The 26,679-nt window shown below is 45.7% G+C and overlaps 1 protein-coding gene across 1 annotated transcript in view; it reads left to right on the top strand.

Moving 5' to 3' along the window:
* The window catches only part of tmem65 (transmembrane protein 65), an 83,681-nt gene that overhangs the window by 22,162 nt on the left and 34,840 nt on the right, over positions 1-26,679 (top strand). The window contains exon 2 of the mRNA XM_067982013.1: positions 25,985-26,029. Coding sequence (XP_067838114.1) covers positions 25,985-26,029 — 45 coding nt within the window. The remainder of the gene's footprint in view (positions 1-25,984; positions 26,030-26,679) is intronic.

A 26,679-nucleotide genomic window follows, 5' to 3' on the forward strand; every position in this document is an offset into this window, starting at 1 on the left:
CCCCACAAACCCCCATTAGACCTGGATCACACTCCTCCTCCCCACCCCCGCCCCCCCCCCCCCAAACCCCCATTAGACCTGGATCACACTCCTCCTCCCCACCCCCGCCCCCCCCCCCCCCAAACCCCCATTAGACCTGGATCACACTCCTCCTCCTCCCCCCACCCCCCCCCCCCCAAACCCCCATTAGACCTGGATCACACTCCTCCTCCCCACCCCCCCCAAACCCCCATTAGACCTGGATCACACTCCTCCTCCCCACCCCCCCCAAACCCCCATTAGACCTGGATCTCTCACTCCTCTCCTCTCACCCAATGATGTCTCACTCAGTGCATGCTAAAATGTAACTGCTCTGTTAGTAACGTCACTTCCAATGATGTCACCCTCACCTCGCATTGAGTGAAATGTGCCCTCACTTAACCAACCTTGCGGCTCAAGTTATGTAAAATAGTAAATGCTGTGGATTTGTCAAATTCAGCCCTTGCAGAGAGATAGTTGCAGCCCCCCCGCCACACTGCGTGATCTTGCAGTGCCCGTCCATGGGGCTACCTATTTGAAGGGGCCCACAAGTCAATTGCTGGGTTGGCCTGGCGTGGAGTGTTTTCAGAGTCAAAGCGAGGCGGGAGGCTGCTCAATGTGGAGGCCTCACTCCTCCAGCAGACGGGAGATTGGTGGGAGTTTTTATCAGATTGTGCTGATAACATTCGACAAGGTTCCACATAAGAGACTGTTCTCAAAAATGAGAGCACGTGGAATTGGGGACAACCCATTGGCTCGCCCTCTACACGTGTCTCCGAACCTGGACATCAGTTCGTCGATGCTCCAAGCAGACTCCACCCTATCTTATGTCAACCTTATCTCACCACCGGACCTCTGACTTTAACTTTGGACTCCCTCCTATTGTCTCCTCTCTGTTTCTGGTTTAATACCAGGACCTATCTATCCTAATCTTGCTGTGTAACCACATCTATGTAACTTGAGTTTCCCTGTGTCCATTCGCGTCTGTGTTTTGGCTGCTGCTCCGGACCTGAGATCATTAATTCTATTTCACCTTTTTTCTTCTTTTCTCTTTACCCCTCCAAGGCCCCTCTCTCCTGTCGTCATGCCTCCTTTCATTTTCCCCTCTCTAGTACTCGGCCCCTCCAAATCCCTACCCCAACCCTTCAGCACTCCTTGACCTTCCTTCTCTCCTGCCGCAGGCTTGACTCCCTCTTAGATACCCCTGCACCTCCCATGGCATCCTCCGAAGGGCCCATCGAGGCACTCGTCACTGCCTCCTTATGAGCAGCAACCCCAACTGCCCCATCGTACACTCACCACTGGGGGCTAATCTTGCCAATCATCTCACCCGTCCTAGCGCTGAGCCTGTGGACTCTGCCAATGGATCAGCTCTCAATGCCCCTCTCCGAATCTACCTCCAGAATGTCCGTTGACTTGTGAACAAGGTCCTTGCCATCCATGAGCTTAATGTGGATGATTGCATCGACATCATGGCCTTGACGGAAACCTGGCTGACGGGTGATGACACCTTCCCCCCCTAATGAAGCCTCCCATCCTGGCTATACCTTCCACCACTTGCCCCGCCCAGACCATTGCAGTGGAGGTGTGGCCCTTATCACCAAATCACACCTTGGTCTGTCCCCCTACTCCTCTGGCACCTTCTCATCCTTTGAGCATCTCGCCTTGTTCCACCCCTCTCACCTCTCCATTAAAATCCCTCGTTCTCCACCACCCACCCAAGCACCGTGCCAACTTTCTCACCGAAATATCTTCACTGCTTTCCTCCCTCAGCCTCGGCACCGAGCGACTTCTCATCCTCAGTGACTTCAACCTCCATCTCAACTCATCATGCTCTCTCTCCTGAGTTCACTGGCCTCTCTACTCCCGTTGTGTCAGTCACGGAGAAGGCCATCTCTGATCACTTCTTTGTACCCATCTCCACCCACATCCCCCTTCCCCCTGCCAATCTCACTTCTTTCTGTGTTCACCCCTGGAAAATACTCCTCCCCCATGTCACTTACAACAGCACTTTCAATTCCCGACTGTCTAGCCTTTGGCCCTCCATTCACCACGATATTTCTGCAGCTACCGATCTGCTCAATCACACCCTCTCCTCCACCTTTGATGCCCTTGACCCCAGTAAAACCATTACTGTCTCTCACCCTGGTTGTTCCTCCCTGGTGTGGCCCTTATCTCCGCCCACTTAAGTCCAAGGGCCACGTTTATGGTGGACAACTGGTTTAGCCATTCATTGCCTGATCTGGTTGGACCACATACAGCACTATTGGGTCCTGCTCTCCTCTGCCAAAACTGCTCACTATTCCAGGATCATCCTGAAATGCAAAGATAACCCCTGGCTTCTCTTCACTACAAACCGTCTTCTTAAATTCCTGTCCCCTGTCCCCTCCACTCTCTCCTGCAGCAACAAGTGCGAGGAGCTCATGGACTACTTTGTCACTAAGATTGAGACCATCCGTTCAGCTGCCTCTGCTGCTTCCCTCCCTTCCCCTAGCCCACCGAGCCAAACTTCCCCTAAGGTTCCCCCCTCCCCTAGCCCTGAACTCACATCTTTCTCTAGTTTCTCTCCTATCTCCCATCATGTCCTCTCTGAGCTCATCTTGACCATCAGACCCACCTCCTGCTCCCTCGACCCTATTCCCACCAAACTGCTGACCACCCAACTTCCCTTCCTGGCCTCCATGTTAGCTGATATTGTTAACTGGTTCCCTCTCCTCAGGTACTGTCCCCCTCCCCTTCAAATCTGCCATCATCACCCACCTCCTCAAAAAATCCCATCCTTGACCCCTCTGTCCTTGCAAACCTCCCTTTCCTCTCCAAAATCCTTGAATGTGTTGTCGCCTCCCAAATCCATGCCCATCTTTCCTGCCCCTGCCACAGCACTGAAACGGCCCTTATCAAAGTCACAAATGACACACCATGTGACTGTGACTGTGGTAAACTATCCCTCCTCATCCTTTTCGACCTGTCTGCAGCCTTTGACACGGTTGACCACACCATCCTCCTCCAAAGCCTCTCCTCCGTCGTCCAGCTGGGTGGGACTGCCCTCGCCTGGTTCCATTCTTATCTATCCAGTCGTAGCCAGAGAATCTCCTGCAATGGCTTCTCTTCCCGCTCCCACACCATTACTATTGGAGTCTCCCAAGGATCTATCCTTGGCCTCCCTCCTATTTCTCACCTACATGCTGCCTCTTGGTGACGTCATCCGAAAACACTACGTCAGGTTCAACGTGTACACTGACGACACCCAGCTCGACCTCACCACCACCTCCCTCGACCCCTCCACTGTCTGATTTGTCTCACTGCTTGTCTGATGAGCAAAGATTTCCTCCAACTAAATATTGGGAAGACCACAGCCACTGCCTTTAGTCCCCGCCACAAACTCCGTTCCCTAGCCACCGACTCCATCCCTCCCCCTGCCCACTGTCTGAGGCTGAACCAGACCATTCACAGCCTTGGCGTCCTGTTTGACCCTGAGATGAGCTTCTGACCCCATATCCGCTCCATCACCAAGAACGCGTAATTCCGCCTCCGTAACATCGCGTACCTCCACCCCTGCCTCAGCCATTATGCTGCTGAAACCCTTGTCCATGCCTTTGTTACTTCTGGTCTTGACTATTCCAATGCTCTCCTGGCCAGCCTCCCAGTTTCCACCCTCAATATACTTGAGCTTATCCAAAGCTCTGCACGTATCCTAACTCGCAGCAAGTCTTTGAGCCGGCGCGGACACGATGGGCCGAATGGCCCCCTTCTGTGCTGTATCTTTTTCTATGGTTCGAAGTCCCGTGCACCCATCGCCCCTGTGCTCGCTGACCGACATTGGCTCCCGGTACACCAACGCCTTGATTTTAAAATTCTCATCCTCATGTTGAAATCCCTCCATGGTCTCACACCTTCTTATCTGAACTCGCCCGTGTCGGCGCCGTGCGTTCTCTGAACTCGCCCGTGTCGGCGCCGTGCGTTCTCTGAACTCGCCCGTGTCGGCGCCGTGCGTTCTCTGAACTCGCCCGTGTCGGCGCCGTGCGTTCTCTGAACTCGCCCGTGTCGGCGCCGTGCGTTCTCTGAACTCGCCCGTGTCGGCGCCGTGCGTTCTCTGAACTCGCCCGTGTCGGCGCCGTGCGTTCTCTGAACTCGCCCGTGTCGGCGCCGTGCGTTCTCTGAACTCGCCCGTGTCGGCGCCGTGCGTTCTCTGAACTCGCCCGTGTCGGCGCCGTGCGTTCTCTGAACTCTATAGCCTGCCTGACAATGACTGGATCAATTTACACATTCCATATATCTTGAATTACTCTCAGAACATAAGAAATAGGAGCAGGAGTAGGCCATACATCCATTTGAGTCTGCTTCGCCATTCGGTAAGAATCATGGCTGATCTTCGACCTCAACTCCACTTTCCTGCCCGATCCCCATATCCCTTAATTCCCCTCGAGTCCAAAAATCTATCGATCTCAGCCTTGAACGTATTCAACGACTCAGCATCCACAGCTTTCTGGGGTAGAGAATTCCAAAGATTCATAACCCTCTGAGTGAAGAAATTCTCCTCATCTCAGTCCTAAATGTCTGACCCCTTTATCCGGAGACTATGCTCCTCTAGGCTCTCCAGCCATGGGAAACAGCCCTTCAGCATCTACCCTGTCAAGCCCTCTCAGAATCTCTTATTCTCCTAAACTCCAGAGAGTATAGGCCCATTTTATGCAATCTCCCCTCATCGGACAACTCTCTCATCCCAGGAATCAATCTAGTGAACCTTTGTTGCACCAGGTCTAAGGCAAGTATATCCTTCCTTAGGTAAGGACCAAAACTGTACACAGTACTCCGGGTGTAGTCTCACTAAAGCCCTGTACAATTGCAGCAAGACCTCCTTGCTCTTGTATTCCAACCCCCTTGCAATAAAGGCTAGCATACCAGTTGCCTTCCTAATTGCTTGCTATACCTGCCTGTTACTTTCTGTGTTTTGTGTACAAGGATACCCGAATCCCTCTGAACACCAACATTTAAGAGTTCCTCACCATTTTAAAAATATTCTGTTTTTCTATTCTTCCTGCCAAAGTGAATAACCTCACATTTCCCCACATTATACTCCATCTGCCACCTTCTTGCCCACTCACTTAACCTGTCTATATCCCTTTGCAGACTCTTTGTGTCCTCCTCACAGCTTACTAACCCCACCTAGCTTTGTAATGTCAGCAAACTTGGATACGTTACACTCGGTCCCTTCATCTAAGTCATTAATATAGATTGTAAATAGCTGAGGCCCAAGCACTGATCCCTGCAGCACCCCACTAGTTACAACCTGCCAACCTGAAAATGACCCGTTTATTCCGACTGTGTTTTCTGTCCGTTAACCAATCCTCTATCCATGCTAATATATTACCCCCACCCCATAAGCCCTTATCTTGTGATAATAACCTTTTGTGTAGCACCTTATCGAATGCCTTTTGAAAATCCAAATATACTACATCCACAGGTTCCCCTTTATCTACCCTGCTAGTTACATCCTCAAAAAAAAAAAACTCCAGTAGATTTGTCAAAAACTATTTCCCTTTCATGAAACTAGGTTGACTCTGCCTAATCATATTATGATTTTCTAAGTGCCTCGTTACCATGTCCTTAATAATTTCTATAGTTTTCCCGACTACTGATGTCAGGCTAACTGGTCTATAGTTCCCTGTTTTCTCTCCCTCCCTTCTTGAACAGCAGGTGTTACATTTGCTACCTTCCAATCCACTGGAACTGTTCTAGAATCTAGGGAATTTTGGAAGATCACAACCAATGCATCCACTATCTCTGCAGCCACCTCTTTTAGAACCCTAGGATGTAGGCTATTGGGTCCAGGGAATTTTTCAGCTTTTAGTCCCATTAATTTCTCCAGTACTTTTTCTTTACTAATATTAATTACTTTAAGTTCCTCACTCTCATTAGCCCCTTGGTTCCCCACTATTTCTGGTATGTTTTTGTGTCCTCTACTATGAAGGCAGATACAAAATATCTGCCATCTTATTCCCCATTATAATTTCTCCTATCTCAGCCTCTAAGGGACCAACGTTTACTTTTGCTGCTCTCTTCCTTTTTACATACTTGTAGAAGCTATTATAATCTGTTTTTATATTTCTTGCTAGTTTACTTTCATATTCTATTTTCTCCCTCTATCAATTTTTTGGTCGTCGTTTGCTGGTTTCTAAAACTCTACCAGTCCTCAGGCTTCCTACTCTTCTTGGCAACGTTATAAGCCTCTTCTTTAAATCTAATACCATCCTTAACTTAGTTAGCCATGGATGGATTACTTTTCCCATGGGGTTTTATTCCTCAATGGATTGTATATTTGTTGAGAATTATGAAATATTTCTTTAAATGTTCGCCATTGCTTATCTACCATCATAACTTTTAATCTAATTTCCCAATCAACCTTAGCCAACTCACCCCTCATACCGACGTAATTGGCTTTGTTTAAGTTTAAGACTCTAGTTTTGGATTTAAGTCACTCTCGAACTCCGTGAAATTCTATCATATCGTGGTCACTCTGCCCCAGTGGATCCCTTACTATGAGATTACTAATTAACCCCGTCTCATTACACAAGACAAGATCTAAAATTGCCAGTTCCCTAGTTGGTTCCATAACGTATTGTTCTAGGAAACTGTCAAATACATTCCATGAACTCGTCCTCCAAACTACTTCGGCCAATTTGATTTGCCCAGTCTATATGGAGATTAAAGTCCCCCACAATTATTGCATTACCTTTGTTACAAGCTCCTCTTATTTCTTGATTAATTCTCTGTCCCACAGTATTGCTACTGTTAGGGGGCCTATAAACTACTCCCACCAGTGTTTTCTGCCCCTTGTTATTTCTTATCTCCACCCATACTGATTCTACTTCCTGATCTTCCGAGCTAAGATCCTTTCCCACTACTGTCTTCATCTCATCCTTTATTATAAGGGCCAACCATGCCTCCTTTTTCATTTTCTGTCTTTTTGAAATGTCAAGTACCCTGGAATATTTAGTTCCTAACCTTGGTCACCTTGCAACCACGTCTCAGTAATGGCGACTAGATCAAACCCATTTATCTCTGTTTGTGCCATTAATTTGACTGTCTTGTTACGAATGCTTTGTGCATTCAGATAAAGTGCCTTTAATTTTAACTTTATTCTGTTTTTCACTGATTTGACCTTATTCACTGATGCACTGTTAAACTCTGTCCCTTCCTGACACAGTCTGTTTATCTTTACCCAAATCGCTACACTGCTCTATGGCCTTGACTTTTCTCTTTAGATTTATAAATGTACCCTTACCTGAACTCTTTTTTTTTTTCCCCCCACCCCCAACCTGTTTTCATTTAAAGCCCTATCTACTGCCCTAGTTATTCGATTCGCCAGGACACTGGTCCCAGCCCGGTTTAAGTGAAGCCCATCCCAACGGAACAGCTCCCTCTTTCCCCAGTACTGGTGCCAGTGCCCCATGATTCAAACCCCTGTCTCCCACACCGCTCTTTGAGCCACACATTTAACTCTCTGATCTGTTTGACCTTATACTAATTTGCTCATGGCTCAGGTAGTAATCCAGAGACTTTTACCTTTTGAGGCCCTGCTTATTAATTTGGATCCTAACTCCTCAAACTCCCTCAGCAGAACCTCATTCCTAGTTCTACCTATGTCATTGGTTCTTACGTGGACCACGATAACTGGATCCTCCCCCTCATGCTCTGAGTTCTTCTCCAGCGGCGAGGAGATGTCCTTAACCCTGGCACTGGGCGGGCAACACAGCCTTCGGGACTCCCGGTCGTGGCTGCAGATAACAGTGTCCATCCCCCTGACTATACTATTCCCTACCACTACCACATACCTTTTACTTCCCTCACTTGAATGGCCTCCTGTACCGTGATGTCGTGATCCTCCCTGCAGTCTTCGTTCTCATCCACACAGGTAGCAAGTAACCTCATACCTTTTGGACAAGGGCAAAGGCTGAGACTCCTCCATCACTGCATCTGGGGTCCCCTTAACCTGTGCCTGACTCGCAGTCACATCCTCCTGTCCCTGACCACTGACCAACTCTAAACCTAAGGGGTGTGACTGCCTCCTGGGTCAAAGTGTACAGGTAACTCTTCTCTTCCCCCCCCCTCCCCGATGCATCGTAATTTCTGCACCTCGGACTCCAGCTCAACAACTCTGAGCTGAAGTTCCTCGAGTTGCAGTCAATTAATTCGATGTGGGTTGCTCGTGATCTTGCTGGTCTTCCCCCAACTCCCACGGACTGGATCAAAAATTACACCGTCCAGACAAAGGGTTGGGTGAGTATTGTCCTCTCGCACCCTGTCGGTGGCAATACCAGAATGTGCTACTGTCACCATAGTGGTGGCAGTGGACATGGCCTGAAAAAAGTCCGTCAGCTCAGCTGTGTATTATTGCCCGTTCTGCAGCATTGGTTCCCCAGCTCCAGCCTCCACAGTGCCAGTGCAGACTGCACCAAATCTTCGGCGGGGAGCCTGTCGAATATAGGGCGAGTTCGGGCGGGGAGGAGAGTGAGCCCGGGCGGAGGAGGGGAGAGGAAAATTGCGGGTGCGGGGAGGTGAGCGGGGGGGGGGAAGCAAAAGAAAAATTGTGGGGTGGCGAGAGAGAGCGCGATCACGGCAGAAGGTTTGCTTGGTGGTGGGGGGGGGCGGGGGAGGTGAGGATCACTCCTGCTCCTCCTGGCCCACAAGCAGTGCTCGTCAGCTCCAGCTTCCCTTTGGCTGCTGGGTTTCGCGAGCCTGGTTTCCCAGGGCTCGGAAGATTAAATTCAAATGGTTGGCAAAATCTGAGGAATCGATCCACGTTTAAATATTGTAGTCACTGACCCGCCTCTCCAGAGCGGAGTACTCTGACACCCCCAAACCCACCGCGGTTAAACCGGAGGTAGGTGCGTTTGCAGCAGGGTTGGAGTCGGGTGTAAAGTTTTTACCGATTTAACCTCCCTCCCTCCCCCCCGACACTCTCCAGCCTGCCGTGAGGGGGGTTAAAATTCCCCCCCCTAGCTCCCTGTCGCCATTATTTTAATTCCTTGTCCTCGTATCCCTCTGTGGACTTGCCTCACTCCATCACTGCAACTTCCTCCAGCTTTTTATCCCCTCCTGCGCCCTTTTGGTGCTCTGATTTGGGCTCGATTACCTTCAGCTGTTTCAGTCCACACTCTGCGACCCCCACTCTAAAACCCTCTGCACCGTCACTTCTCTCTCCACCTTTCAAAAACTTTCTCAAAACCCAACTCTTCACCTAAGCTTTCGGTCCCCTCTCCAGACCTCCCTCCATTTGTCAGTTGTCCATTTTCCATGTTTGTGATGCACTTTGGGACATTTTTGTGTTAAAGGCACTATATAAATGCAAGTTATACAATTTATGGATACTATGCAAGCAGGATATTGGTACAACATTAAGATGTATTTGCCTGTGATTTCATTTTTTCCCCTCCAAAGTGGGTTGGTATTGAAGTGTTTAATGAGGACATTGCAACTGAACAAAACGGAGGGAGCTGGAGAATTAACTGAGCTGGAAAACAGAATATTTGCTCACCTCCCAGTTTAAGATGTACGAATTTCAGAAAACAGTGTAAGCGAAGAGATATGTTTAGAAATGTTTTAAGTAACAAGAAAAAGAATTCGGGGTAGAAATCGCCGACGGCAACCAATCGCGTTAAAAGCATTTGTGTCCCTTTTGTCATGTGATGAGGCCAAGTCAAAGAACATGTTCCTGATTTAATTTTTTTTTCGCCTGTCCTAATCTGCAGAAATAAGGCCACAAAGCCACAGGACTGCACTGATGACAGATGTTAGCTTTTCAAAATTTGATTTTCTGTACCACACAAATCCATTCACCATTTGTCCAAATTGTCAGTCACTCCAGGCCATCCATTATAGGCTGGAGTTTTCACGCTGGACACTCTGAAGAATAACTGGAAAGACTTGAGATTGTGCTGCTGGGCCAGAGAGTACTCTAGTCTTCATTCAAGGACTCAGACCACTGAGCTCAGTCTTACCGAGCGTCATGTTTGGATCCTGCTAAATTCAGTTATAGCCGCAATCGCTTGAGCCTCAAGTACAATTATATTTTGCAGTCTTTTGTGCTACTGGACTATGTTTGCAAGAGTTAGTGCATGAACAGAAATAATGTTGCGCTGGGGTCCACCCAGGGCTCAGGCAGTGACTCTCGTCATAACTCTATGATATGGAAACTTTGCAAGTCGCTTTTGAATTCTCTGAATCTGCCCTTCAGAAGGTGGACAAATGTAAGGAGTCTTACAACACCAGGTTATAGTCCAACAGCTTTATTTGAAATCACAAGCTTTCGGAGCTTTCCTCCTTCGTCAGGTGAGTGCAGGGTTCCATAAAGGCACAGCATATATAGTCGGAGAACAATGCCAGGTGATTACAGATAATCTTTCCAACTGCCTATTATCACACCTCGGCAGAAAGATAATCACAGCAATCAAAGGAGTGGATGGTGTTCAGACAGGGGAACATTACATCCAAGACTACTGAATACACAAGCGGTCAGATCACAAAGACAGACAGAGAGAGAGAGAAAGAGAATGACCAGTTGTATTAAAAACAGATAACTTTTTTTTCGCTGGTGGGGATACATGTAGCTTGAGGCCGTCCTCATGGGTGCGGAACTTGGCTATCAATTTCTGCTCGACGATTTTGCGTTGTCGTGTGTCTCAAAGGCCGCCTTGGAGAACGCTTACATCAGCGAGACCATGCAGGCACTGCGACAACGGATGAACGGACACCGCACAACAATCGCCAGACAGGAGGGTTCCCTCCCAGTCGGGGAATACTTCAGCAGTCAAGGACATTCAGCCACCGACCTTCGGGTAAGCGTTCTCCAAGGCGGCCTTTGAGACACACGACAACGCAAAATCGTCGAGCAGAAATTGATAGCCAAGTTCCGCACCCATGAGGACGGCCTCAACCGGGATCTAGGGTTCATGTAATCCCACCAGTGGAAAAAAAAGTTATCTGTTTTTAATACAACTGGTCATTCTCTCTCTCTCTCTCTCTCTCTCTCTCTCTCTCTCTCTCTCTCTCTCTCTCTCTGTGTCTTTGTGATCTGACCACTTGTGTATTCAGTAGTCTTGGATGTAATGTTCCCCTGTCTGAACACCATCCACTCCTTTGATTGCTGTGATTATCTTTCTGCCGAGGTGTGATAATGGGCAGTTGGAAAGATTATCTGTAATCACCAGGCGTTGTTCTCTGACTATATATGCTGTGACTTTATGGAACCCTGCACTCACCTGACGAAGGAGGAAAGCTTGTGATTTCAAATAAAGCTGTTGGACTATAACCTGGTGTTGTCCGACTCCTTACATTTGTCCACCCCAGTCCATCACCGGCATCTCCACATCATGGCTACTTCAGAAGGTGGGCTGACCCTTGTGCTGCCTGGACCAGGACTTAGAAAAATCACAAGTGTGATTCTCTCCATGTTTAGTTATACTGGGTATGTGACTGACGATCACCTTCATTTTTGTTTTGGGGTGAGAGGTTAAATGTACCTGGTAGGAGTTGTGGTTTTTAGCATTGTTTCTCCTTTGTCTGGAGACTTGCTGCATTCAATCCATTCTCTGCAGGGAGCCACTCAGCTGCAGGGGCATCAGCATCTTTTCCAGCTCACAGCAGTTGAGTTGGGGAAATTTAGCACTGACTATATGCTCACCAGAAATCCACTGCTGAATTTTTCCCATTTTTTTCTGAACATCCTGTTTTTTTTCTCACAACTTGATATTATCTGCATACCTAAATCATTCTATATCTGTTAAGGTAATAAATGTTGGAATCACTGCAATTCAGAGTGTTTATCCCTGGGGTACTTTGTTAATCACGACTGTTCAATTACAACTACCATTGACATTACCCGTTGCTATTTGGCTGACCGAAGAACCAATTTACTATCTTCTCCTTAGAGCTTTCTTAAGCTGTAAATCTCTTGTGATGTTTTGTAAAATGCCTTCTGAAATTCAAAATGGATAACCTTCAATTCTTTTGCATCCTCAAAGAATTTCTATAAGCTTAGTAAGCATGTTTTTCCATTAAGAAACTGTTGGCATAAAATAACCTCTGCCCTTGTTCGGTGTTGAATGATTTGCTTCCTTTATTGTAGACGCCAAACTACTCCCTCGACTCTTGTTCAGTACAAACTTTTTACTTTTTCACTCCAGCAGTCAGATCTCCCATCATTCATTGCTAACTCTCTTCTTTCAAGCCATTCCTCATTGTGAAAGTTATTACTGTTCCACTGTAGCAGAATATTTAAAGTTGATCTTTTAGGGGAATGCTGACTAGACTTCAGTGGAGTTCGCTTTTAATACTGTCCAGAGGATAGTGATCCATTTTAAAGATTTTTTTTCCCCAAAGAGCTGACTTTTTTTTCATTGTTGCTTTAAATGCAAAGAATTGACTTTCACAGTTAATGTTAGAAGTTTGGGATCTTCCCTTAAGTATTCCCTTGAGTACCTTGGCCCTCATCATTCAGTTGTAAACAATTTTACAACACCAAGTTATAGTCCAACAATTTTATTTTGGTCGGACTATAACTTGGTGTTGTAAAATTGTTTACAATTGTCAACCCCAGTCCATCACCGGCATCTCCACATCATCAGTCAGCTAATGCTCTGAGCATCTTGGGTTTACAAGTGTGCCCATACTACACTTCTGCACATTACTGGGCTGTTATGCATGATTTAAACAAAATAATTTCTAAGTACGCTCCATACTACTACTGAGCCTGGCCTAAGCTTGCCCTTACAGCTTTCTGCTTTAAAAACCTGACTGACTTAACAGCCTTTCCTGGACATGCCTTACTGTGTGTCTCTCACTCTTGCTCTCCATTTTTTTTCCAAAAATATACTTTATTCATAAAATTTGCAGCAAAACATATAATACAGTTGTCATATCACATTCCAAATGTACACAATACAGATTATACAATTTGCAGGTTACATCAAGTACAGTTCAATGAACACATTGGACATAATTACAGTTCATGACACTCTAGGGTGCCTCATTGCATCACAATCAATACAGATGATTCATTACAGATTCATTACAGGTACATTACATTTCATTACAGCAATTTAAATTTTACATTCTGCCCGGGGTGGGGGGGGTTTTTCCCTGATTGCAGCCCCTCTGTATACAATGGCGGGAAGGCTCTAAATGGTTGCCTTTTTTTCAAAAAATATACTTTATTCATAAAATTTGTAGCAAAACATATAATACAGTTGTCATATCACATTCCAAACGTACACAATACAGATTATACAATTTGCAGGTTACATAAAGTACAGTTCAATGTACATAATTACAGTTCATGACACTCTGGGGTGTCTCATTGCATATGACGATCCCAGGCAGCGGAGGCACTCAGGTCAAGGCCTCCCTGTACATGGACGACGTCTCCGTCTTTTGCTCGGATCAGCTGTCGGTCCGCAGATTGATGAGCATCTGCGACCAGTTCGAACTGGCCTCGGGCCAGGGTAAATCGCACCAAGAGCGAGGCCATGTTCTTTGGGAACTGGACCGACCAATCCTTTGTCCCCTTCACCGTCAGGTCGGATTACCTGAAGGTGCTGGGGATCTGGTTCGGGGGGTCTGGGGCGTGCACTAAAAACTGGGAGGAGCGTATTTCCAAGGTGAAGCAGAAACTGGGACTGTGGGATCGACGATCCCTCTCGATCGTGAGCAAAATCCTGGTCATCAGGTGCGAGGTGCTCTCGGTGTTGCTGTACGTGGCGCAGGTCTGGCCCATACCTCGCTCCTGCGCCGCGACAGTCACCCGAGCCATCTTCCACTTTATCTGGGGATTAAAAATGGACCGTGTCCGCAGGGTCACGATGTACAAATCTCTGGAGAAAGGGGGGAAAGGCGTGCCCCACGTGGCCCTCATCCTGATGGCCACTTTCGTGTGCGGCTGCATCAAGCTTTGCGTGGACCCTTGGTACGAAAATACAAAGTGTCACTACGTGCTGAGGTTCTACCTGTCCCCGGTGTTGAGAAGGATGGGCCCGGCCACGCTGCCACGGAACGCTCCGTCCAGTTGGACCGTTCCGCCCCACCTGTCCCTCGTCGAAAAGTTTATGCAAAAAGACACTTTCGACCACAAGGCGATCAGTAGGTGGTCCACACGTGACGTCCTCGAGACCCTGCGGGAAAAGGAGGCGATGGATCCTGTTGGTTGGTTCCCCGAGCAGACTGTCAAAGTCATTTGGCAGAACGCCTCATCGCCAGAACTTTCAAACAAGCACCAAGACCTAGCTTGGCTGGTGGTGAGAAGGGCCCTTCCTATCAGATCCTTCATGCACTCCTGGACTCTCAGCGCCACCGCACGCTGTCCCCGAGGAGGCTGCAGTGGAGACGAAACAGTCACCCATCTCCTTCTGGAATGCACCTTTGCAAGGAAGGTCTGGAGAGAGATGCAATGGTATCTGTCCAGGTTCATCCCGAGCAGTTCCGTAACACAGGACTCTGTGCTCTACGGGCTGTTCCCGGGGACGCACACCGATACAGACATCAACTGCTGCTGGAAGACCATGAACTCGGTGAAAGACTCCCTTTGGTCTGCCCGAAACCTGCTGGTCTTCCAGTGCACGGAGCTGTCCTCGACCGAGTGTTGCAGACTGGCACTTTCCAAGGTCCAGGACTACGTGCTCAGGGACGCACTGAAGCTGGGTGCGGCCGCCGCAAAGGCTCTGTGGGGAAAGGCAACCATTTAGAGCCTTCCCACCATTGTATACCGAGGGGCTGCAATCAGGGAAAAACCCCCTCGGGGAGAATGTAAAATTCAAATTGCTGTAATGAATCTGTAATGAATCTGTAATCAGTAATCTGTATTGAGCATAATGCAATGAGACTCTTGCTCTCTTTTTTTTCCAAAAATATACTTTATTCATAAAATTTGCAGCAATACATACAATACAGTTGTCATATCACATTCCAAACGTACACAATACAGATTATACAATTTGCACTCCATTAGCCTGCAGACCACCTCTGCTATAGTTAGTTATTGAGCAGTACAGGCAAACCTCAGAACCAGAAACTTCACAACACAGTGGGTGTGAGGTGATCACCGATTACTGTGATAGGCTGACAAATTGCTTATTGTTTACGGTCTTTGGGGAAGCAGTGTCGAAGTTCAGCTTTTTACAGTATTTTAACCATCTTTTGTCGTGGAGCCTTTTTTTAAAACTTGTGTGACCACTTAATTTAAATATTGGGCTTTTAACTGGTTTCCCAAATCTTTTATGTGAAAAAATAATCATAAATGTCCAAAATGCAATCATTGGCCATCAGTCATTCTGATCGTATCAAAAAAAAAAAAAATTGGATATGGTGAAGTTAAAAGCACAATCCATGTAGAAAAGAAATGGCCTCCCAGTTTGAATAATAAAATGAAGGCAGCAAACGTATTGCTCTTTTTCATCTTTATTGAATCCGGTGATTAGATAAAACCATTCGTTGAGCTATACTAATAATTTGATAGCAGAAGCTCTAAATATAAACTTTCATTTAGAATATGCAAGTTTAATGTTTTCTCAAATCTTCTGCATTACTCAGTACATTACCAGGAGGAGGCACTTTATTGGGGGTTAATTTTAGGATGGCCGAGCGGGTGTGTTCGTGGTGGGGGCGTTCCTAAAGTTGGGGATTCCCGGAGCCCGGCTCCAACCGGCCCAATTCCAGCTTCCCCAATGACGCGAATCGGTGCTCGCGCAGCCCCCGCATGCGGGACTCCCACCGGCAATCAAAGCCGGCGGGATGACAGTTTCGATAGTTAGGGAGGTGCTTGAGGTCGTTGACAGACCTCGTTGGGAAGAGATTTTAGCAGGGATGTGATTTTGGACTCTCCTCAGTGTGTTTCCCATGCTGTGGGAAACACTCCCTGTTGTTGCAGACGTGTTTCAGTCAGCAGCTATTGGGGGATGCAGAGGATTCCTTGACAGTTGGGGGGAATACCTCATTCATTGCAGCAGGGCACTCTGTCACCTCAGACAAAGTTTTGTCTGCCACACTGTAGTCTCCACACTCAAAATTATTACATCATACCCTAAACTCTGCTGTCCAAACACATTTACCTACTTTGCGGACCCCCTCACACTCACACCGTCAGAATGGGGGGGGGGGGGGGGTCCATGGCTGCATTCATCACTCCATTGGAGGACGAGCAACATCACCAGCCTCGCCAGGCACGCCGTCCACCTCCGCCACGTGGAGCTACACAACACAGTGCTGCGCAACAGGCACCTGCACAAAGTAGTCGTGAACTACACATACACCCACTGTAGGGTGACCCAATGGGTGGCATCAAGGGTGTTCATGGAGAACCTCATGAAAGGGACTTATTACACAAGCCAGTCAAGAATGGCCAAGACGTCGCAGTAGTGGTGACAATATAATATGGAATGTGAGTTGATCAGAAATCAAATATAAGTAAAAACCATGACAAACCCTCAAACACCCTTGTGCATCCCCTTCATGCTCACAACACGTTTGCCTTACGCTTCCTACTGCACATATGTGATGCATGCCCTGTGGCTGCAGCACAGGTAGTGGCAGGTTGAGTGAGGCTGGCCGTGAGGGAGATGCATGAGAGGGTGAGTATGAGATAGAGCCATGAGATTGTATGAGGATTGGGTTGAGTGGTAGTGGTGGGATGAGTACTGGCGAGGTGAGTAAGTGCAGGTAAGATGAGGATGAGGTTTGAGTGGGTGTGAGGAGTGATGTGACAGAGTTGTGTTGGCAGTGCAGAAGGAGATGTCGGGTGGGGGCGGTGATGTGGCAGACGGAGTGTAGGGGAAAGAGTAAGTGTACTCACTTCGGCTGACCTGGTTCGATCATTGAAGCGCCTCCTGCACTGTATGCAGGTGCGTGATATGTCGGTGGTGCTGGTGACCTCCTCTGCCACCTCGAGTCAGGCCTTCATGGCGGCAGAGGCAGGCCACTTCCTCCCGTCCGCTGGGTGGAAGATCCTCCTCCTCCTCCTCCTCCTCCTCCTCCTCCTCCAATAGGACCTGGAGTGAGGCATCATTAAATCTGGGAGCAGCCTTCCCCCTGTGCTGCTCCATGCTGTAATTTTGCCTATTTCCTGCAGCATCAGTCAGTGGAGGACTGCCCCTTTAAATAGGGCTCCTCCAGCTGACAGCCTGTGATGCGGGTGCACAGTCCGCCCACTGCGCAGCTTTCCAGCGCGAAACCCGGAAGCCAAGGTAAGTGGCTTCAATTTACTTACTATCGCGTGCCAAACCCACCGATTTCACTGGGCGGGTTACCCACGCGCCCAGTCGACCCCACCCCCCACTGCCAACCCGCCTCCCTCCTAATATCGGGCCCTTTGTTTCCAATTGAATGTTTTGAGCAACTTCCCTTGTGGTCGAGTTTATATAACAGTGTCAGCTAAGCCATACTTTCCTGGTCTGTGCTTCATTAGGACGGCAGTAGCAGTGCTACAATTGGCCTTGACGTCCCTGTGGTAGAGAATAAAAGGTCGGCCAGGGTTTCTGCTTCTGATTGCTGGCCGTTGACCTTTGCTGGAAAGTGTGTGTGTGGATGTTTTAAGACAGCCTTAAATACAGCTGTGATGTGGTGAGTAGCCTGCCAACACTTACTACATGGGCTCGTAGATGAAGAATGGTCACTTTGCAGAAGCGAGAGAGGCACTGCTTGTGTGGAACTGTACCCCTGCAGGAATCATTGCCTTCAGGAGGGGAGAAAATTGCCCAAAGGAAACGTCTGAAGGTATTTAACACAATGATGCAGATTTTGCCGGATGTACATTATTGGTCTTGCCCATGGCTCTACATTTTATCCTGCAGCATGTTCATTTGTATCGGGGTGTGTTACACACCGTTGGCATTTTTCTAAATGGTTTGCTTAACTGGAAAGTGAATGCAGTGGAGCTCCACTCTTACCTACACAACTTGCAATCTCACTTTAAGGTATTAAATGTCTTTGCTTAATGATGAGAGAATCATTACTAAATCTAGCTATACCAAGATGCCCTTTTCTGCTTGCAGATGACTAAAAGGAGTCACACATTCTGCTTTTTACAAAATTAAGTATAGTATTAGATTATTGTCTATGGAACCAAGTCTAATTATATAACACCGTAGCACATTTTTGGAACATCTCAAAGTGCTTTACACAATGAATTAGTTTTGAAGTGTAGTGAGTTATGTAGTCAAACACGACAATCAATCTGCAGCAGCAGTGCTCTATCTGCCTGAACAGGCATCAATGTCAGCAGCTCAGGCAATGCAGTACTCCCTCAATACTGAACTGGAGTGTCTGTCCAGATTCTCTGCTGATGTTCTTTTGGGACCCTTGCTTTCCGTCGCAGAATTGATGGTGAACTAAGCTGATATAATTTATTTTATGTTCAGCATAATGAACGTAACCTCCAGATTTTGCATTAGTGTTTTTCTATTGGTAATTGAAATATGGAAGTTTAATGCCAGTGTTGCTGCTTTCCTTACTCACTTCAATATTTTTAATTATACAAGCAAAGAACAAAATGTATTTTTTGAATTTATTCTACCTGATGAACTTTGTATTCTAGATAGTATTTATTACATTGTGCTTGTGGGTGTAGCCCACCTAGATCACTGGTGGGAGCAGAGGGCACATTACTGACTGGTAGCCTTTCACCAAGAGAACATTGCTTTGGATCATTGACCTAAACTGAGGTTCCATTAAACCTTTTAATGTTACTTCAAAAAATACTTGTCCCAGAAGAAAATGGGCTGTATGAATGTTCCAAAGTCTAATACCAAGATAATGACTCTGAACCAAGGTTAACTGTTAAAACTGATGGTGTGTACACGCCGATACAAATGAACATGCTGCAGGATAAAATTTAGAGCCCTGGGAGCAAGCTTGTGAATGCAGCAAGGAAAGATCACATGTTTCCAACCTGAAAGCTGTCAAGAACACTGGTTAATTCTCACCCCAGGGCTTTGTTATCCGAGCTTAAATTGCTTGTTTCATGCAGATTGTTAATCAGCAGAAATTGGCTTATTGCCTTGATTTAATTAGCAGTGCTGTTTTTCTTATTTGAAAACAACTCGTTTGTTTCACTTTGAGGTTTTGCAGGTCTGCTCATTGTTCATACCTTTCTGAACAACCCGCGTTGTATTTGTGATGTCCTTTCTATTGTTAACTCGATGTATGAAGTATTTTGTCAGGAAACATCCACATCAAGGAATTGACAGAAGTATCGTTTTTGAAACATGAAGGGTTAAAAGCAGGAAATTAAAAATAAGGTTAAGGGAGGGTTGTAATTTTATGGACTTAGTCTATAGACCTATAGTACTCTTCACCACTTTGAAGAGAATTTTGTAGTATTGTACAAGTCCGTTGAATTGGTTAAGCAGATTGCTGCCACTGGGGTAATTATTAGGCCCTATGGTATATGTCTCCACAAGAACAGAATATAGATGGTGTGGTCTGTTTATTGCAACTGATGTGACTGATGAAAGAGACAAAGGTTCTTAAAAACTGTAACAATCTGCAAATGAAGTACTGTACAATTTTATTTCAAGCGTGTTCACTGCAGTACCTGGTGACTCGTAGCTTATATATTTCATCTGACCCATATTTGTACAATCCTTGGGAATCTACTGTATATAAACAATTCTCTGAAAGTAGTGCTCTGTATTCTTCAAGATGACTAGTAAATGGACTTTTGGTGCAGCAGTCAAGGACGAGTGCCGACCACATGTATGAAGAGATCTCGCTCTGTTACTGACTTTGGGTCATTAGTGCAGCGATGCAGAATGTTGAGGATTGTCCTTTTTAACACTTAAATGTTTTTGGTAACACTGCTTGCTGTACTTAGATCCAAAAAATTATCATTGAATGGATTTCAAAAATATTGTCTCTGAAATCCATTCATTTTACCGTTGTGCAGTAATCATTTTGAAAGTTGAAAAGTTGGTTTAATAAATGTATCTCCTTGTTAAGTTTTCCACCCTTGCTATCTCCTCCAGCCCTACAAGATCTCTGCGCTCCTCCAATTCTGGCCTCTTGTGCATCCCTGATTTTAATCACTCCACCGTTGGCGGCCGTGCCTTCAGCTGCCTCGGCCCTAAGCTCTGGAATTCCCTCCCTAAAACTCTCCGCCTCTCTACCTCCTAAGTTGCTCCTTAAAACCTACCTCTATGACCAAGCTTTTGATCACCTGTCCTAATATCTCCTTATGTGGCTTGGTGTCAAATTTTGTTTGCACCAGTGAAGCACCTTGGGACCTTTTACTACATTTAAAGGTGCTATATAAATACAAATTGTTAAAAACTTGGATTAATTTTCATTTTTCCCCAATGTGCTGATCAAGCTAACATGAAATTGTCCTGAGAGAATTCCAGAATTAATTGTAAAATTACTTTATCTTCAGTTTTTTTTGGAAAACTCGTAATTGTTTACAAAACTTTTTTAAAAATCACTATTAATGCCATGTTGAATGCTCGTGACCGTTTTACTTTGCCTTAATTCCTGGAACTCTTATCTCTTTCTCATCTCTTTCTCCCGCTTAGTCTTAGTTCCAGGAACGATCACTATAGATTCAGGTTTTCCTAAGACTTTGAGTTTCAGGTAACATTAAATGGTAGTCCATTGATTTTTTTTTTGATGAGGCTGTAAAATTGCTTCAGCTAAAGATTAACAAAACTCAAGCCATCTTTTTCTGTCCTCACCGGCACAAATTTGCTACAGCTTCCAACACAGTCAACCTTCCTAGCTGCTCGCTCTGATTCAGTCAATGGGTGTGTGGACTTGATATATTCCGCTTGACTCTGGCCAGCTGTGGCGCAAGATGGGTATTTCAGTCACCAAGACTACCTTTTCCACCTCCAGAACATTTCCCACGTGGACTCCTGCTTTTCCCATCTCTGATGCTGAGATCTTAATCCATGCCGTTGTCATATAAAGGCTTGATTTCTGGAATGTTCTCTCCATGTTGGCCTCATCTCCTCCATCCTTCACAAATTTGTGAATCCAGAATTCTGTGGCTTGTTCCTTCTCTCACATAAAGACCCACTCTCCCATCACCAGTGTCCTTATCAAGATTCAGTGATTGTGTCTCTCTCCTGGGATATCAAGATCCTTATCCTCATTTTCAAGGTCCTCATCCTTATTTCTCCACTGCCATGACTCAATCTTACCCAAGTGATCTTTTTCCTTGTGTCCCAGCCCACACTTTCTGCTCATGCCCCTGGATCACTGCTTGACTCCCATTGACTCACTGATGGAGACTAATTCTTCAGTCACGATACCCTTGCTCTTTGGGGAAAACTCCAGAAACTACTTTGCTTCTCCCATCTTTCAGAAGACTCTATTTAGCAAAAGCTATTTTCTGGCCCTCCCTTAACTTTTGACTCCTGCTTGACAGCATCCCCTCTCCCCTGTCAAGTCTTCAGAGATGTTCTGTGATGGGTGCCAGGTAAATGTCAAGTTGCTTCTATGGTCAGTAGTGATTGTGGCTCCAACAAAAATTGGTGGTGATGGTAAAATAGAATTAACTTCAAATATAACATTTGACTGATATTAGGAGAAAAATATGAGGAAACTTTATATAAAAAAAATATAAACATGGTCTGTTACTGTTCCAGGTGTGATTGCTAACTTTAATTTTCAATGTGTTTTTCTAAAATTAAGCCCACCTTTCTATTTATTTATTTTTTCTTTCTCCGAACCCGAATCGTTCTCCTTAGCAAAACCACATCAGGGAAACCTGTCTCAACTTATTAACTTCTACATTTGAGAATTACGTATACAAATATATTTAAAACCAACTAAAGTGTACTATTTCCCCGCATATTTCACAAGAGCTCATTGCACTAGGATGAACTCAATAATTCGACATCTAATCCATAATGCAATTACAAGCTCATATGTATAAAGCTGAAGGTTCAAGACCATCACTGAATCAATGCCATTAAAAGCTGCAAACTCCATGTCAACAAGATGGCTTTGAATTCCATTGTCAAGAAGGACATTATTTATTTATGCACATTTGTCAAAGTCAGGCAAAAATTAAGTCAATACAAAGTAATGCCAAGCATGCAGCTGTGATATGCAGGTAGGAGGCACCAAAAGGATTGCTCCTCCAAAGATGAGGAAGGAGGAGAGAGAACAGTGAATAAAACAAAATTGGCAAAACTCTCAACCAAAACCCCAGCTATTCACAATATATGTGATGATGTGGAGATGCCGGTGATGGACTGGGGTGGACAAATGTAAGGAGTCGTACAACACCAGGTTATAGTCCAACAGCTTTATTTGAAATCACAAGCTTTCGGAGCTTTGCTCCTTCGTCAGGTGAAGTCATTTATTCACAATATATATCAATGATTTGGATGAGGGAACTAAATGTAACATTTCCAAGTTTGCAGACGACACAAAGCTGGGGTGGAATGTGAGCTGTGAGGAGGATGCAAGGAGGCTCCAATGTGATTTAGACAAGTTGGGTGAGTGGGCAAGAACATGGCAGATGCAGTATAACGTGGATATATGTGAGGTTATCCACTTTGGTTGTAAAAACAGAGAGGCCGATTATTATCTGAATGGTGATAGATTGGGAAAAGGGGAGGTGCAACGAGACCTGGGTGTCCTTGTACACCAGTCGCTGAAAGCAAGCATTCAGGTGCAGCAAGAAGTTAGGAAGGCAAATGGTATGTTGGCCTTCATTGCAAGAGGATTTGAGTTCAGGAGCAGAGATGTCTTACTGCAGTTATACAGGGCCTTGGTGAGACCACATCTGGAGTATTGTGTGCAGTTTTGGTCTCCTTATCTGAGGAAGGATGTCCTTGCCATGGAGGGAGCGCAACAAAGGTTTACCAGACTGATTCCTGGGATGGCAGGACTGACGTATGAGGAGAGATTGGGTCTACTAGGCCTATATTCACTGGAGTTTAGAAGAATGAGAGGTGATCTCATTGAAACATATAAAATTCTAACAGGACTAGACAGACTAGATGCAGGGAGGATGTTCCCGATGGCTGGGGAGTCAAGAACCAGGGTCACAGTCTCAGGATACGGGGTATGCCGTTTGGAACCGAGATGAGGAGAAATTTCTTCACTCAGAGGGTGGTGAACCTGTGGAATTCTCTACCACAGAAGGCAGTGGAGGCCAAGTCATTAGATGTATTCAGGAAGGAGACATATATTTCTTAATGCTAAAGGGATCAAGGGATATGGGGAAAAAGCGGGAACGGGGTACTGAGTTAGACGATCAGCCATGATCATTTTGAATGGCCTATTCTTGCTCCTATTTACAATGTTTCTATGTAAGCCCCTTCAGGGGACCCTCTGACCAGACACCAGGCTGAGTGAAACCTACACGACCTTGCATATTGTACTTCATGAAGGGAGATCAGACCTTCTAGTATTTTTCCTGATTGAGTCAGAAGATGAGAAGAGAAAGAAAGAACTTCTGATTTTATAGCGTCTTTCATAACCTCAGGACGTCCCAAATGCTTCACAACCAACTAATTACTTTTGAAGTGTGGTCACTGTTGAAATGTCGAGAAACGTAGCACCAATTTGCACATAGCATGGTCCCACAAACAGCAGGGAGATAAATGAGTAGATAATCTATTTTAGTGTAAATAATCCAGCATCTGCAGTATTTTGCTTTTATCGATTTCAGTGATGTTGCTTGAGGGTCAGGACTGGAAGAACACCTCTGTTTTTCTTTGAATAGTGCCATGGGAGCTTTTGCATCCATCTGAGGGGGCAGATGGGATTCACCTGTTTAAATTCTCATCTGAAAGACTGCACCTCCGACAGTACAGCACCAGAAACTTAAGTGGACCAGCCATATAAATACTGTGGCAACAAGAGCAGGTCAGAGGCTGGGTATTCTGCGGCGAGTGACTCGCCTCCTGACTCCCCAAAGCCTTTCCACCATCTACAAGGCACAAGTCAGGAGTGTGATGGAATACTCTCCACTTGCCTGGATGAGTGCAGCTCCAACAACACGCAAGAAGCTCGACACCATCCAGGACAAAGCAGCCCGCTTGATTGGTACCCCATCCACCACCCTAAACATTCACTCCCTTCACCACCGGCGCACTGTGGCTGCAGTGTGTATCATCCACAGGATGCACTGCAGCAACTCGCCAAGGCTTCTTCGACAGCACCTCCCAAACCCGCGACTTCTACCACCTAGAAAGACAAGGGCAGCAGGCGCATGGGAACAACACCACCTGCACATTCCCCTCCAAGTCACACATCAAACTGACTTGGAAATATATCGCCGTTCCTTCATCGTCGCTGGGTCAAAATCCTGGAACTCCCTTCTTAACAGCACTGTGGGAGAAACTTCACCACACTGACTACAGCGGTTCAAGAAGGCAGCTCACCACCACCTTCTCAAGGGCAATTAGGGATGGGCAATAAATGCCGGCCTCGCTAACGACACCCACGTCCCATGAACGAATTTAAAAAAAACTCCCTCTGTACTGAACTGAAGTGTTAGCCTAGAGTATGTGCTCAGGTCTCTGGGGCTTGAACCTACAACCTTCAGACTCTGGTGAGCATGCTACCACTATGCCAAGGTTGATCCAGGATTATTAAAAAGCACTATCTAGTTTTTCCATTTGTTCTGTTGATTGCCTTAGACGATCCTCCCACACTTGCTCAGGTGGCTGGTGCTCTCCACATACATGGAAAGTAAAGGGAAGACACTGAACCAGTCGCTAACTTGAGCAAAAATTGGTTCAACTTGAAGTTGCTGAGCTCAAATGTGTGAGGGAGTTGAGTTATCCACACAGCTGATACACACAGTGGCTTTAAAATGCTAACTCAACCCTCTTGCACGGTCAGAATCAATAAGCATACCTCTGTAATGTTGCCAGCATTCAATATGTAAACTGTAATTGAAAATGCCAAAAGATGAAATGTGTAATCAGAAGTTGAGGTTTAACTTGTTTGAAAAAGAGGTCCCAAATGTGAGATATTCTCTAAGGTGACGGCCTGAGAATTAATTGTGGCCAGGTTCGTGATTGAATTAACAGAAAGGTGATGAAGTAATACTGTTCAGTTACTTGTTGAAGCAACGCCAAGGTCTTGAATGGATTAAAGGGGAATTGGTTGTGCAAGTGTTACTCTTTCCCTGCTGGTCTTATGCACCAGTTTGCCCTGGGTGTTATATGGCAGCTTCAGTATCTTTAACAATCGATTGGTGCCACTGTATCAGCCACCTTAAAAGTAGCCACTATAACATACACAAACAGCCTCAGGCAATATCTCCCCATAGAAGTAAGTGTTGGGGTTACTAATCGTACCTATTTTTGCTTGAAATCACACATTATTTTGTTAAGTGTAATCAAGCAGGTAAGGACAAATGAGATTTAATATATTGGTTCTGGTTGTAAAGAGAATCCATTTGAGCTTTGGACTTGTTCCCAGTTGCGGTGGAATCTTGTTTTTTATGTTGTGTTGAAACACTTTTTATGTAGGCTCAAAAGTGTCCTTCCCTCAATTCTTTTCATTATGGATGTAATTTAGATGGTGTCACAGGCGATGGAGACAAATGGGACATGTTCAAAGCAGGGAAACAGCACTTTTTACTTCAGAGTAATTGCTGAGCAGGTAAATGTGTGTTTGAGGAAGGGGGCGGAAGCTTTTTACGGCAATGCTTTTAAGGTGGGAGAAATGTTGAAATGCTGCAACGTGGGAAAACAGTGATGGATGATGATGATGATGACCTCTGGACTTTGGGCGTTGTACAAAATGGGCTTGTGGGACTGGTGATTCATTGTCCTCACGGAAGTTGCAGAGATTTTGGTACATTATCATCAACTCGAGTGACTATTTAGTATCGTGTGCTATATGGTGGTGCGCGTTCTATTTGTGTGTGATTTTTTTTTCAGTGTGCCGTTTAGAAAGTATTACTTTTATTCATAGTATTTATGCCGTTCTAACAATTTGCTTTTCCACTTTACAGAAGAAATGGAAGTTAAGCCTCCATCGTCTGCACAGCGAAGATATGGTAACGTATCTCTGCTTTATTGCATCCTTTAGCCGGGTACAACAAAATTGTCACTATATCCTTGCAAATTGTCTTTTTGTTTTGAATGAATTGTGCTCAAAAAGTAACTGTTACAAATTTCAGGTCTGCGGTAGATAATCTTTTAGGTTCGGTATAGTCAATCTCTCCTATAGCTGGACCCGGCGTCCCTTTTGGATCAGCAGGTTTACAGTGACCCAATACCTAGTCACACGATAGCATGACCTGGGGAGGCATGGGGTCATAAATAATGAAATCCCTTATGTGAACTGGATATTGTAATCTTGCACATGCCGCCACGGCTATTCCTCCTATCTTCTGGAATATGAACACGCTAGTGAGACGAGGCCAATTATAAACCAGCAGATTGTTTTATTTTCAATGTGTGCATGAAGAGCATAAAGTTTGTTGTGAATTTTAATCCATTTGCAATGCTCCTTATAACACAGAAAATAAAGCATGACACTATTGGGCTAAACACACCTATCCAAATAGTAAATTCTTTGACTGTAGTTGGCACTGAACTTATGCAGGGAGCCCACTCTCTGTACCTGACTTCCTTACCAGATCTATTGGAGCTCTTTTCTTAGCTGGACAGGAAACCAAAGGTTTGACATCTTATCCACGCCTAC

This window comes from Heptranchias perlo, chromosome 3 (genome assembly GCF_035084215.1).
Source record: "Heptranchias perlo isolate sHepPer1 chromosome 3, sHepPer1.hap1, whole genome shotgun sequence".
Lineage (NCBI taxonomy): Eukaryota > Metazoa > Chordata > Chondrichthyes > Hexanchiformes > Hexanchidae > Heptranchias > Heptranchias perlo.